This window comes from Cygnus olor, chromosome 3 (assembly GCF_009769625.2).
Source record: "Cygnus olor isolate bCygOlo1 chromosome 3, bCygOlo1.pri.v2, whole genome shotgun sequence".
Lineage (NCBI taxonomy): Eukaryota > Metazoa > Chordata > Aves > Anseriformes > Anatidae > Cygnus > Cygnus olor.
In genome coordinates, this window is record NC_049171.1 from 4,044,806 (window position 1) to 4,060,019 (window position 15,214).

Here is a 15,214-nt window from a genome sequence, read left to right on the forward strand (position 1 = left end):
AATGGCTTCCTGATTTACACCAGCAGGTGAGGAAATGGAGTCAGACACAGCGATTATAATTTAAGGAGAGTTAGATTATCTGGCAACCCAGGTGTAAGTCTTCCTTTAAAAATAAAATGCCTTGGGCATTCAGACTGTGACACAAGACTTCATTTGATATCCAGCAGCCAACTGCTTATATTACTCATGGATTTATGGTCCATTTTGTGTGGAACTCATAAATATAGTCTCTGGAATGTGCTAACTGTTTGAGCTGTTTGAGGTTTTTATTTGCATTAATGTATAGGAGGATTTCTCAGAGGAGTCACCAGAAGATGAGGAGGCAGTGATTTTAGATTTTTTTTTTGGTGGTTAATTTACTTTCTTTAGAAGAAAAACGAGTATTACTGACTGTAAGCAGACCCGAGTTATATATTCAAATCTGAATCCCCTTGTACCAAAATATCCTAAACACAGACCTATGAAAGGACACATTTGATGAATGTCGATTCATTCCCCAGCCCTATGGTTTCCTCTCCTTGTCTTCAGACTGTGGGAAGTAATGTTTCCTCACCCATCTACGGGGACAGTCAGGAGAGAGTTTTAAAGAAATTTCAAAATGTTCTCATTTCAGCTTAGTTCAGTATAGCCGTGCCCAATCCTCTTTTCAAGAACCTCACCCAAGGTAAATCAATGTCAAATACATCATCCCTGTGCATAGGCCTATTTAAAATTGAACACAAGGAACCTTCCAAAGCATATAACTGCCACAGCTTCCTGCTGGTTTTAATAGAAAAAATTAAATCTAAAAAGTCCACACTCGGGGAAGAAATTGTGAAAGTACTCCGGAGGAGTATCAAATGTGCTTGTCTTTGGGCATGTGTTTAAGGTTGCTGCTGGAGACAGGAATTCAGTGAGTGGGTGTGGTGGATCTCATGATGTGGCTTGAAGGCACGTCCCATGGTCACTGCAGAGATGTAATGCTGATAGCTCCTACTGGGTTGTATTCCAGGTGGCTCCAGCTGTCTGTACAAGCGAAGTGAGAGGCAGCTGGGGTCCCGGGACCTGGGAGCCATCGTCATTGTGGAGGCTTTCCAGGGAGAGGCGAGTCAGCTGCGGGTGGAGGGGGTCCAATTCCGCCACATGGGCCAAACGTTTGGGGAGCACCACAGCGCCCTGACAGTTGTTGGCGATGCATGGATGGCAGGTGAGACCGCTGCTCTGGAGTCGGGCCCAAATGAGCTCACATTATCCACCTTTTCCTGCCCAAAGATGGGTCTGCACAGAATGACCCAAAACCAAACCCTATGTCTGAGAGAATTGTCGAAACGCTTCTTGAACTCCGGCAGCTCGATGCTGTGACCACTGCCCTTTGGGAGCCTGTCCCAGTGCCCGATCACCTCTGGGTGCAGAACCTTTCCCTCACACCCAGCCTGACCCTCCCCTGTCCCAGCTCCATGCCATTCCCTCGGGTTCTGTCGCTGTCCCCAGAGAGCAGAGCTCAGCGCCTGCCCCTCCGCTCCCCTTGTGAGGGAGCTGCGGGCCGCCACGAGGCCTCCCCTCCATCTCCTTTTCTCTAGTTGGTGTGCCACTTCTAGCTCTGGAATTGAAAGCCCCAATATACCATAATGGAGCCCAGAGCTGTCTCACAGATATTCAGTAGCATAAGCCAAAATGTAATTATATGACCTGAAAGTTAAGGAACATACTTAGTTGTTTTGACTGGTTCTTTGATAAGCACCAAATTCATCCCAGTGGAAGCGGCAATAAGGTCTCTGAAGATTGGTGGTGATGGGAGCAAGTTAAGTCAGCTCAAAGGTTTTAAGGGTTCTAGATTGGACTTTCCCTTTCAGTTAACCCACAACTTTGTTCTCCCTATGCCAGATTCATTACCCTGTGAGGATCTAGGCTTCCTGGTGGCCAAAGGCAGCCCTGGAGATGATCCTGGAGTACAGTGGGCAGGTCACCATGCCTGGCTAGACAAGATGTACAAGATACCTGATCTGTACTCATTGCCCTTCTGAGATATTCCTCCTTTCCTTCAGGCCCAACTCAGTCAATTCAGTCACCCAATTTCCTGAGCTCATAACATAGCTCACTCATAGGATACTGCTGTATCCTTTCACTTGGATTTCCTCCTCCCTCATAATAATGGATGCCTCAAATAACCCATTTCTACACTCAGGGCCTCTCTTACCTTCTGTGGACATCTCAACAATGCCTGCCTGTTGGCAAAGACCTGCAAAGATGAGCAAGGGTGGGCAGCTACAACTGGTCAGTCTTGTGGCAGTGAAAAGGATTTACTGCACAGCATCAAAGGATGAGGAGCTAATATAAAATTCTCCCAACCTTCAATCTGCAATGTGCTTTTTGCTCACAGTACTCTTTTCTTTCCAGACTCTTACATACGTGGCTGCTCTGTTTTGGACTCCTTTGGCCAAGGACTCCGTCTGGCCGGGATCTCAAACCTTACTGTGGACAGTAATGTCTTCTATAACATTTCAGGCCATGGGCTTCTACTGGGTAAGTGAAGCAGGAAAATATCTATCCTACATGTAACAGCAACATGTGCTGATGATCATTTGCATGAAAATGTCTTTGGAGAAAAGGATCCTTAACTGCACCCTCATGACTTTAATGACATCTTCCACATTTTCTGGTATAAGTGAATCTGGAATAGAGCTCTCAGTATTCCTCATGCAACTCCTAGCAGTTATTTCTGTTTGGCCATACATATACTCTCTGTTTCTTCAGGTCAGTCTCCACTTGGATCTTTTTTTTTTTTTCTTTTTTTTTTTTTTTCCCACAGTGTACAAGTGGAAGAAAATTTGTTTTTAGGCAATTGATTTCTCTCTCTGTAGAAGAGCACCATTATGCAATATTTAAGACCCCAGTTCAGTGAGGCATTTAAGAGAATACTTACCTTTAACTTCAGTCATTTGACATTGAAGATAATGGAGTGAAAGCATATGTTAAAAGTTAAGCAGAGGATTTAGCTCTTAAATAAATTGGAGCTTGGAGCAACAAAACTGTTAAACAACAAAATATTTCTCCTAACTAACCATCAGGAGACTGACTTGCAGCATCTTCTGCTGGGATCTCATGTTGCCTGAATACCTAAAGACAAAACTTGATTTTTGTTTCCATCAGAGAAAGGATAAAAAAATGACCAATTTTAAGATAAACAGAGATAAAAAAAAAGCCTTCAGTTCCCCTCACACAGAGAGTCTCTATGCTAGGTTCTGTATATAAACATAATAGGATGTGATAGATTACGGTTTAAACAGAGGAGACCAATAAAAGAAGAGCGACTGTACACATCTTGCAGATGAAGAGAGCTGGCCCAGAGAGATGTGATGACTTGCCAAAGGTGAGACACGGAGTCCCTGTGGCTGTGGGGAAGCAGAACAAGATCTCCATCCTGTTGGGACACCTTGGCTCACTTGTGCTACGACATGCTTCTGGCTTAAAGGAGTCTGGGCTGAGCTGAACATTTCCTTTGAAGTTTCAGCCTGAATACACCTTACCCCAAGATGTCTTTAATGGCTTCACTGTCAGCAGCTCCAGAGGGTCTGATGGATGAATTTATATATCATTTTGTTGCCTGTGAAGGAATATTTATTATAGCTGGCTGTTTGCAGCTCCAGAATCCCTCAGTGATTTCATCTAAAACCCGTATTTTCAGGGGTTTTGCAAGACAGTCGTAAAAAGTCGCTCTGGGCTTAGAATTAATTGACATACCAGGTCTCAGCTTGGAAGCCAAGACCTTTTTTTCCACCTCACAAACCTATATGGCTGTCAAAAGGACTGCTTTAGGACCCTGCTTATGCTCTGGTAGTGGCATTATTTGTAGTAAATATATCCTGGAAAGGAAATATTTCCTAAATGGATACTATTCCAAAAATGGAGAAAGGCTCAAAAGACTGGGAGGAAGGCTAAAAGTAATTACTCTCCTCTCCAAAACAAGAGCTCATATGTTTTGCTGTGGTTTACATTTAGGGAAGTAATGACTGGGGAAGGGATCTGTATCTGGGATAGTACCGGAGCAGGTATAGTCGAAGATAACTTCTGTTTGATAAAACAAAACTAAATAGATTTTATTTGTTCCTGGTGTAGGCCAAACAGAGATGATTCAATTTGTATTCTGCTTTCACACCAACAGAGCAGGGGAACGTATGTTGATGTGTCATTATTTGGAGTTGACCAGTGCATAGGTCCGTCCACTGTTTGTCAGTGCGTGGCACATTTCTTCATGGTGTAGTGTAAAAGGATATAGATACATATTCTTCTCCCTAATTCAATACTGTTCTGGAGCATCCCTTGACTCTGAGTTCTGTGATCAATTGAGTGATTAATTTTCCTTTCTCTCCTCATGTTTCACATTTAGGGATGGGGAACCTCCACTTTTGTGCAGGGTTGTGGAAGTTTTAGATTTTTTCTTATATATAAGTGTGGCAGTGTATAGAGACACAGGAGATACAATTTTGCTTCTGTACCCATAGGTGGAATCACTTAGAAACTCTCTTTTTTTTTCTTTTTTTTCTTTTTTTTTCCTTCCCAGATGTAAAATGTACTTTATAATAGTCCCTTTATTCATTTCTCCATAAACCTGGGGCAAAGTATGTCTGCAGTTATATTCACATATAACACTTCATACAGGGTTTTCTGCATATTGAATTGTGGAATTGTGGTCTCTGTTGCCCTTTGCAGAATATGTATCGTAGTATTTTTTTGCCTGACTGTATTTGTTTGATTAGAGTGTAGGCTCTTTGTGGCTGAAACTATTTTTTATCATATTTACAATGTTGGTCTAATCTTTGTCAGATCATTAATACAAATCATTGATACAGTTCACACCAATGTTGACAGTTGGACTAGATGATCTTTGAAGATCCCTTCCAACTGAACAATTCTATTCTATCTTGGTTGCGGCCTTCTGACCTTTCTGAAGCACACAGCCTTCCCCTTCTCATGCTATGCATCGCTGTGATCAGCCATGGCAGTCTTTGACCATGTCACAGCCTTCTCTGTTAAACACAGATTTCTAAGTGCTTTTCAGACCCAAGGACAGTCACACAAATGTAATTCCCGGGTGCACCATGCCAGCAAAGCAGGCACTGAAAAACCCAGAAAGTTCTGTGATGTGCACAATAGAATGTGTCCAGCTATATTTATATTTTTCCCTATTTCTTTATTTCTTTATTATTATTATTAATTAATTATTTGTTTGTTTATTTTTAAGGAGAAGGACTGGAAAAGGGGAACAGAATCAGAAACAACCTAGTGATTGGCCTTTCTGGAACAGAGGGTTTATCCAACATTGAGACTCTGTCACCAGCAGGGATCTATGTCAGGGCTCCTGCCAACCACATTGAGGTAAGAAGTTCAGGTATAAAATATAACATTTCTTTTTTGTTCAAAGACATCAGAAAGATAACGAGCTTCATTTACCTGGGAGATCACATACACAACAGTTGCTTCTTGGCTGAGCTGTCAGACACTGTGCTTGTGATGGGATAAAAAAAAATGTGCACATTACAAAATAGATAATATTCATTGGCAAATTTATAGTTACTGAAAATTGTGCTGCACTTGAATGCAGTACAATATTGCAGTGATATTCTTCTTCCTGGGATACTTGTAAAAGCTTTTTTTCTTTTTTTTTTTTTTTCTTTAGTAATTACTCAGTGATGCCTAGACAAAATGGAAAATGAAAGTTTAGGCTCAGCTTCACTAGATTTTTTTCTCCTTCTGTCATTCTAAATTTTTTTGAAAATCTCAATTTTAATGGACTGATGATAAACACAATAAATTTAAGCAATATCAAATGTACGTCCATCTGGATTTATAATAAGAGCTAATGCACCGTCTCAGATTTGCATTCCAGGGTGAGAAGGAGAATGCTTTCCCCTTCCCATGAAAATGACATTGATTTTAAAAGCAAGCAAGTTTCACTGTTCTAAATAGTGACAAAATATTGAAAAATTAAAAAGCTTAATGACTAACAACTCTGCCATCAAAAAATTGAGCTCAGTGAACATATTTTTGTTCGCTAATTCTGAGATGCTTTCTTTTAGTTCATACATAGATTTTTGTTCTTATTCAAGTCACTTACATCTCAGAATAGTCACTTTTAAGTGTTTCATGAAACAAAAAAACAAACAAACAAATAAACAAAAAACCTACATGTCTTTCAGTGATGTCAAACCACTTTTCCTTCTCAACTATTTTAAGCCTGGAATTTCATTGTAACTGACCTTTCTTACCACAGTTTCAGTTGTGACAAATGCACATTTTCATTAAAAAAAAATAATTTTGACCTGTTCTATTGCTAACCCACAGAAACCAAAGCAATTACTAAGTGTCCGTGAAGACCCAACTGCCCCCTGGGCTTCTGTTTCAGGAGGAAAGAATTGCACCTAAATTTGAATGTGAAAAAGAGAACAACACATTTCCTATGGTAGTCTGAAGCCAATAGTACTTAGGAAGAAGGAGAGGACTTTCCTGCACTTCCCTCAAGGGTGTATTTATCATTTTTAAGACTATCAAATATGGTTAAAAATACAACAATGAGGCAGAATCACATGAATTTCAGCTCCATTAAACACAGTTTTGTACTATCATGCACTGACTTACCCTGGAGCTGTCTGCTGGATTGCCAGTGGCTCAGCTTTTGCAAAGGGTTGCTGCAATTATCTCTATGGGTACGTGCAAACTGACTGTGGTGGGTTTTCAGAACATTTGCAGAGCTCTCTTAGTTCATGCGTCTTCGTAGATACGCCGAAAGCTGCATCTGTGGCTGTGCAGCCAAACATCAGGGTTAAGCCTGCTCTCCAAAGCTGTCTTACTCAAGGCAGAATAGCAGATGGCCCTTGAAGGGTTGCTGATATACCTCAGTGTCGCGAGTTTCTTGGAGTGGGCTATCTGAGGCATTGCAGCAGCGAGAGAGTTGGCTCTAAGGAAAATATAAAGAAGTTACCCAGCTAAAAATTGTTATTAGGGGTACTTACTGTTCTACAGTAAGTATTGTGTTCAGTAGAAGACATGGAATGACGTGGATATTAAGAGAAAAGGCTACATCTTTTTCCAATCAAACCCCCTGTGTCCTGTGGACTTTTTCTTAGTAAGATAATAATCAGTAAATCAAGGGATACTGGTACAGCACTAGGACCATAGTGTTACACAGTTAGGCACCATTTATCTGGTAAAACAACTCGCTAACTACTGCATAATGTCAGTAAGTTAATTCATCTTTCCACTGCCTGGCTTCCAAGCCATGACATAGAATAAAAATTTGCCCTCTAGATTCCAGTGTTAGGGTTTTTGTTTATTTGGTTGATTGGCTGTTTGTTTGTTTGTTTTCTCTAGATTTTCATCTTTCAATCACTGGTTTTAAGTTTACAGGCTGCAGTTTTTAAAGCAAAGATTACAGCTAAGGTAGACAGGGAGCTCTAAGTCCAGACCGTGTTACAGTTTCTGCACTTGATGGGTTAAGCTTTTCACAGTGAGTCCTGCAACAAGATTTTCATATCTGCTCAATTTACTTGGGAGCCTAAATTTGCATTGGTGACTGAAGAGCTTAAATTTCCTTGAAAATCGGTGGTCTCCTAAATGGTGTTGAAATTGGGACACAGCAGTCAATCAAACCTGAGCCTAAAAAGACATTCAGAGACCCAATTCCCACAGGTTTCCATTTGACTTAAGCTCTTAAGTGCATTTGTGAATCAAGCTGTTAGATAAAATTTTATACAGTATAAGTGCAAAATGGTTATGACAAAGTTAGCAATTTTTTTTTTTTTTTTTTTAAATAAAGTATGGAAGCCCTGGTTTAGTGACATAAGACAATTTCATTAGCAGGCTGGTTTCTTGTCTGGTATCAGCAAGTGGAACAGAAGATGCCTCTCTTTGCTACTGGCTGTTTTGTCACTGAAGTGAACGCCATGTGTCCCTGGTTCTATTCCTGTGTGCAGGCAAAAAGCCCAACCAAACCAAACAAAACAACAACAACAACAACAAAAACACTAGAAAAATTAACAACTTATCTCATTTTTCTTAGGCCCAGGATGTCCTTGGCTTTTTTGTAGTAACTTCCTATTCGTAAACATTCAATGACCTTAAATCCCAGCACCAGCGTGCACTGTTTGTGCATAACAACATACAAATTGGGTTTTAAGAAATTCAGCCAGCAGGCTTTCTTTCCTTTCTTGCAATGTCGTTGAAGACTAGGCAACAGCTTTAACAAGAATGAGCAGGGCGGAGATCAACCCATGCTTCCACGTCAGAGGAGTGGCTGATGGTCGTGCTGTTGATAAGTGATTTTGTTCCCCAGCACCACCCAACCCAGCCATTCTCCACAATACCAAAGAGGTGAGGCTGCACCTGTTTGGCATTGATTGTTTCCCACCATTTCATTCCTACTGAGATCTTTTCTAAAACCTTTTGCAAATTGTGTACATGTTGAAGTGAGCCCATTGGGGATACTCCTTGCATCCTACCAGGCTCTGAAATTGGGGGAACAGTGCTGGACATGCTCTCCAGAGCTTTAATGTCATCCATAAGGTCAACACTTTGAGCCCCAATCATTTGAAAGAAATTCATGAAATATTTACATTTGCGGGGTTGTACAGTTAAGAGACACTCTAAACGTCAGCCACTTATTTTACTGACTTGTGATGCATACCTCCAGGTATTTGGCATGCTCGAGGAGGTAATTTCTCTCTGGAATTTTGGTTGCACGGACATTCATAATATACTGACTTCCACAAAGAATTGATTTCCACACAAAATTCCCTCCTTGCCTAAAACCCCTGCCCTCCAGCCACTAGCTGGCTGAATAAATATGCAGTTTTTCCTTATGAATCATCTGCAGAATGCATGATTGGAGTCACAAGTAAAAGATCCTGGAAATAATGTGACAGGACTGCAGAAGCATTTTGTTAAAGGAAAAGGTTCTCTGGCTGCACTTTTGGAAAAAGCAGCAGCTTTACCAGGGGATGGAGAGAGCAGTGCTTTGGTTATTGGTATCTCTTTGTTGCTTGACAGATGTCAGAGATCACGACTGTAGGGAACACACTTGGAAGGGTCAGGAGAAAGTAATTGGAATATGGAAGCTTTCACCTCCGGGTCACCAGGTTCAGCTTTGATTTGGACCATCAGGGACCAAAAAGCCATTAGTGTTTTAACACTGTCCGGTGACCTAGGAATGGTAGTCGCTGGGTGTCAGTCCTGATCTTAGAGAGCAAGCTCTTCTTATAGCTGCAAGAAAGCTCATCTTAGACTCCCTCTAGAGAACTAGGTACCTCCAGAGAGCAATTAATCTTATCTAAGGCTAGACAGGATGAATTGCCCTCTGGACATGCCTACACCTTACTTTTTTTTTCCTGGAAAGGGAGCCTAAGTTTAGCAGCCTGAACTTCAGCATCAAAATTTTACACATCTAAGACAGTTGAGGGGGATCATGCCCAGATGTGCACATGAAAGCATCCCTGTATAGACAACATCCCAAAACAAGTCACTTTGGCTACTGTCCAAAATAAGCAGGTAAGAGCAGGTTTTTGCCCTGGAGAAGAACATCTCCTAACCCATTGTACAACCTCCTGCACAACCCACTTGCTACAGACTCTGCAAGAACTAAACTCCTAATTATAAGGCTTATGTTCACTTCCTTTTTCTTTGCAAAGAAAGCAACTCCAGAATTTCTTCATTAAGAGATATTAATTGGCAATGACTTAATCTCCCTATGGTTAGTCGCTTAACCTGTAAAAAAGAATCAAACCCAAGTGTTTTATCACAGATCTGAATAAGTCTAATTGTTCAGACACTGACATAGCATGAAGATGTATTTCTTTGCTTTGTCTTGACTTTTCAGGGTGTCACTTTTTCAATGCCAATGTTGTTTCTTTTTGCTGTATTGACTTTGGGGAGACATGAGAAACATGCAGACTGAGAAGTAAATCAGGAAAAAGTATAGTTTGCCATCAATAGCATTTTGCTGTCAGGAGTTCCTACTGCTAGGCCAGCCATTGCTGTCTGGTTTGAGAGTAGGTTTTTGTGAGCCTGGCCCAAGGACAGAGCAAGAACAGGATGAGAGCATGGATACAGAAACAATGTACCAGCTTCTGTCAGCCAGACTTACCAGAACTTGCCTTTTTTTTTTTTTTCATGAAACTTATTTTAATTTTCAGAAATCTGCCATAATCTTTTTCACAACTGTATATGTTTCTCTGCAGGGTAACACCGTGTGTGCTGCTGGGTATGGGTATTTATTTCATCTCTCCCCTGAGGGACCATCCAAAATGCCTCTCCTGTCCTTCAGTGAGAATGTCGCCCATTCCTGCACAAGGTACTTGGGGATCTTTGGTTAAAGAGACTTCTGTGCATGGTACCACTAATTATAACTGCAGTGGAGAGCAGAAAAGTCTTCTTCCCTCTTTTCAGGATTTTTTCTTCAATTTTGCACCTTTTTAAGGGCCTTCTTTCTTGCAAAGCAGAGTTCTCAACAGCAGAGCAAAGTCAGTGATGGACAGCGATGTGGTTGGGGCTGTTTTTCAGGGTCTGATTGCAAGTTGTTTCCTTAGTAGTTTCTATACAGTCCTTTCGTCTCCTTTAACAAGCCCAATTTGTTAACTTGCTGAGTTCTCCTGTGCTGTTAACAAGCACCTCCACTTTACCCCCTTGTTTAAATGATCCTGATATAGTTTATAGCACCACATTTAACACATTTCCTCCTCAACCATTTAATAGCAAAGCACTGAAGCATGTACTCATGTGTTGGATATAAAGCTCATTTTAAGTATGCCAGTCATTTTGAGCACAAGAGGATGGCATGCAAGAGAACAGATACACAATTTCTTTCTTGCACCTCTCCTTTAACATGTGTTACAGGCCAACATTAGAGATATGATGCTGGTTTACATGACCTGGAGTGGCATTTCTTACCTCCAGATGCTTTATAGAATAGCAGCATGAATAATCAATGTTAAGAGTTTAGCCTCTGTTTAAGTAGGTTGAAATGGAGAATAAGCATTTTGCAGGCCAACAGGCTGAAAGGTGCTGTATGTCTGCCTGACATTACATGTAACGCTGGTTCTTGTAGTACCCAGCAATAGCTGTTCACTACAGCTTTTGCCTGTGCTTCCCAAACACAAACCATGGTAAAAAATGGCATTGTGCCGGTCAGTGGATGGATTCAATCTGGCTAATACTCTGGATTTAAAATCTCTGAGAAGATCAAACCAAGGACTGCATTCAGGAGCACATAGTTTTAGAGTGTACTCAAAGTTGTTTGAATCTAAGATTGAGAAGGGACTAATCCATCCAGGTTCACTTAGGACTCACCTGAAGCCAACACTGGTCGAAATCTCGTGAACATGATGAGGATGTGCTGTAGCAAGTGCCTGTCAGAGATACAGCATGCTGGTTGTTAGCCCTGATGTGCTGCCTTCTGAAAATACATGAAAAGAAATTTCAAGTAAGCTCTCGTACATTATTAGATGCCTGAAATAAATACTGCTATCCCTGAGCTTTTAGTCTTTGAATAAAGGGTAAAGTCTTGTGCAGAGAACTGTCATAAGATCTTAGATATCAAATGATGAATAGGAAAATGTGGCCATGAATATATGCACTGTAAAGAAAAAGTGCCCTTTGCTTTCTTTCCTACACAGGCATGGATTGCTCGTATACCCAGAATATTTGCCAGACAGCCCAAATGGCCCTGTTCAGTTCAACAGCTTCACAGCTTGGAGCAGCCAAGGTGGAGCCCAGGTATATTTGTCTTGACTGTCTTCCATGGTGCTCAGGAAATATTATTTGATCTCTAGATGTGAACTATATCTATAATGACTTCCAGGCTGCAAATAGGCCACAATTGCTGTAAAACCTCTCATGGCTGTATCTCCGTGCCCCTCAGCTGGAGGTTTTGGTGATGAAGCCAGAAACACAATTTGTGTGAGCAATCCTTATGCTTCAGTGCAGAACAAAAATTATCATCGTGGGTAGTTGAAGTGGACTCTCTAACCATCTAATGTATGTCTGTCACTATAATACAGACAAAAAAATCCTCCCAGTGGATCTGAGATATTTGTAAAGATTGCAGTTGGTGAAGGATCTGCTGCCTTCATAGGGTTAATGGTTTGCATGGAAATTTTTCCATCCTTGTTAAAAATGTGCACTTTTTTGTTTGAATTTGTCTAGCTTCACTTTCCAGCTATTGTAGCTCACTATGACTTGATCTGATAAAAACAAATAAACAACAACAACAAAAAAAAACAAAACAAAAGTAACCCACCAAAAAAAAACCCACAACTTTATTATATGACATTTTATTTTCATACTGGTACTCAGAGTCTGTGACCCTTTTAAGCCCCTGTTTGATAAACTGAAGAGATTGTAGGTGTTTCTCTGTAAGGCATTTTTTCTAGTCTAACCCATCGTATGGCACTTCTTTTGAAGATGTTCAATTTTTAAGTGCGTTAAAGTGGCATATTCTCTCTGGAAAAGGTTACTTGTATGAAAAGAAATAAAACAAAAGGATGTTTTGCAGTTTTGTTTCCATGATTTTCTCCACCTAACTTGTAATTTTTTTGTACATTACTGTCCCAGCATACATTAATGACCAAGGTTATTTTGCTTCTTTCCCTAAGCTTGCTCTAGGAATAGTCTCCTAGCTGTTAGGTGACTGCAAGCAGTACCTCCGGCTATTTTCAAGGCATCTTTCTGCTATAAACCTTAATGTTACACTATTATTCTTTCAAGTAATCAAAATCATGATATTTAGAGCAGTTTTACCCTGTTTGTTACCAATTCTCTGATCTTATTTTATACTGTTCTTTCATATTTTAACATGAAAACAAATTGGCAGAATGTAAGTTTTTATATTATTAATTAAAAGCTAAAAAAGAAATTAAGGGGAGATTCTCAAATAATAAATATAAATTCAGTTGTTTTGCACTCTCACCCTCTCTATTATATTGTAAGAAAAGCACAGTTATAAACCACAGTCTTTTAAAATTATTGGTTTTATTCCTTTATTATGTTTTTATATAGATTTTCAGGAGCAGCAACCTCATACTCCGGAGTTTCCGGATTTATGCTTGCACAGACTTCGGCATTGACATTGTTGAAAGCCTGGGAAACACATCTGTAGCTAATAGTTTTTTAATTGGACACATTGGGCAAAAGGTAAGCACTGCAGGAACTAGCTCAGTGTCTCCTGAGTTGCACAACAACCCTTCAAACAGAAATTTAGGGAAACAAATAAGCAACCATGCTCCATGGCAATTTAGGTAAAGTTTGGTTTTTAAATTCACACATAGGGAGAAAAAAGAAACAGCTTCAGGATGAGTTTTGGGCACTGATCTATTCGCTTAGTCCTCTAGCTCTCTTCTACTGCTTGTAAAAATGATGCCTGCAGCAGCAGCACCTGTGAGGGACACTGATTTGGTGATGAAGCAGACAAACTTGCAGCATCAGTGCCTGCTGGAACCAGGGATTTTGTTACTTCTGCTGGCAGCAGCAGAAGAGAAATAGCATTTGATCAGCTGGATCCTGCATCATTTTTCAGGCATTCCATTCATTACCAGCTGATGGTACAGAGCTGAATAAACATCAGCTGTTGAGAAACTGGAGGATGCATTCTGCAAAAAAAATCAGCATTTTTTTTCCAAGCAATTTTTCATCTTGGTATGAAAGTTTCAAAGACTTTTTAAACAAACTTGAAACAAGGTCTTTGATTTTTCTATTTGGATTTTGAAACATTGAAAGATTTTATATTATAATGTATATTCATATATTTTTTAATATAAAATGACATTTAAAAGTCAAAACAAAATTATACTTTGGTTCAATTATGAGCTGGAGGATTGTAGTAAGATAAGTATTAAGTTTTTTTCCCTATCTATGCTTTTTATCAGAAACTATTTTTTTAAGAGAAATCACAATTTTTGTTTAAACAAGGTCTTCCTTGTTTATAATTCCTATAAATCTTTTTCAGTAACATGCATGCATCATTTAACCATATACAACTGAGTTTAGTTTACTGATTTGAGAATGGAGAATGACGAGGGCAATGATAGGTTTGATTTCTTTTCTAGTTATCAATCTGGTTTCCTCTGCTCTCTCATACCATCATTGGTTCACCTGGAACACATAGTGCTGCTTATTTACTTGAGAATGAAAAATGCCACCAAAAAGTAACATTTTTATTTATGCAATAAATACAATCTTCTCTTATTTCTTTAGGCAGCTGAACAAAGTCCTTTGGGTGCTACGAGGTTGTTAACAGATTAATAACATAGATTAATAACATAGATGATGAAGGAATTTTAGTTACAACTGGCCACAGATGCTTGTTTGCAATTTTGAGGTCCCATTTCCCCTGCTTGGGTTTCTGTTGTTTATAAAATTAATTTTCTCTCTGACCAGCAGAAAGAGAGTTTTAAATGAGTTTTCCGCAGAAGCTTACAGAAAGAAATCTGTGCAGCGGGCCTATTGAAAGTATCTTGTCCTACAGGGCCTCCCTGAAAGCCTCTCCTGTCCTACAGGGGCCCAATGACACAATGACTTTCTCTCAGACACAAATGTCTGTGTGTTTTTGCTTTGCAGGATACATGGAAGGACTCTGATGCTGTACTTGTTAAAAGATTTGGAGGCACTCAGCTCTGCCTTGTTTCTTGCTGCACCCCAGGGGGGTGATTATCTTTGATTATCTCTTGATAAGAGCCTCCTTGTCATAATTTACATCTTAATTTATGTAATTCTCCCTTTAATAATGATGTCTCTTTAATATCAATTAAAACTTTGTGACATTAATTTAATGGGAACATTGGATATTTCTCTCTGCTAGCCCTTCCAGTTTTTCAAAGAGGTGCTTTAAGCCAAGATTGTTTTCCGGAAATATCAGGACATATCAAAATTGGAACTTTGATCAGTTAATACATTAGTGGCAGAGTTGGATCCAGGGCCTGTAAAAGGCAAGGGAAAAACTTCACTTAGCTTCCAAGATATTCAGTCAGCCCCTCCCTGGCTTTCATAAAGCAATTTAATGCCTCTGTGGAGCCATTTGAGGAAAACCATCTCTTCCTGAAAAAGTAGGTCTGAGATAGGTGACACACACTAGGGGAGGAATTACCATCTCACACCCTTCTTCTACTTACTGACCATTAAAAGTGATAGAAATGGGGCGGGGGTGGAAGAATAGGCAAGTATAAGCAAAAAAAAAAAAAAGCATAGAATTCTG

The 15,214-nt window shown here is 39.9% G+C and overlaps 1 protein-coding gene across 1 annotated transcript in view; it reads left to right on the forward strand.

Moving 5' to 3' along the window:
• The window catches only part of PKHD1 (PKHD1 ciliary IPT domain containing fibrocystin/polyductin), a 254,208-nt gene that overhangs the window by 113,430 nt on the left and 125,564 nt on the right, over nucleotides 1-15,214 (forward strand). Inside the window, 6 exon segments of the mRNA XM_040550788.1 lie at nucleotides 992-1,186; nucleotides 2,377-2,502; nucleotides 5,222-5,355; nucleotides 10,209-10,321; nucleotides 11,643-11,742; nucleotides 13,024-13,158. Coding sequence (XP_040406722.1) covers nucleotides 992-1,186; nucleotides 2,377-2,502; nucleotides 5,222-5,355; nucleotides 10,209-10,321; nucleotides 11,643-11,742; nucleotides 13,024-13,158 — 803 coding nt within the window.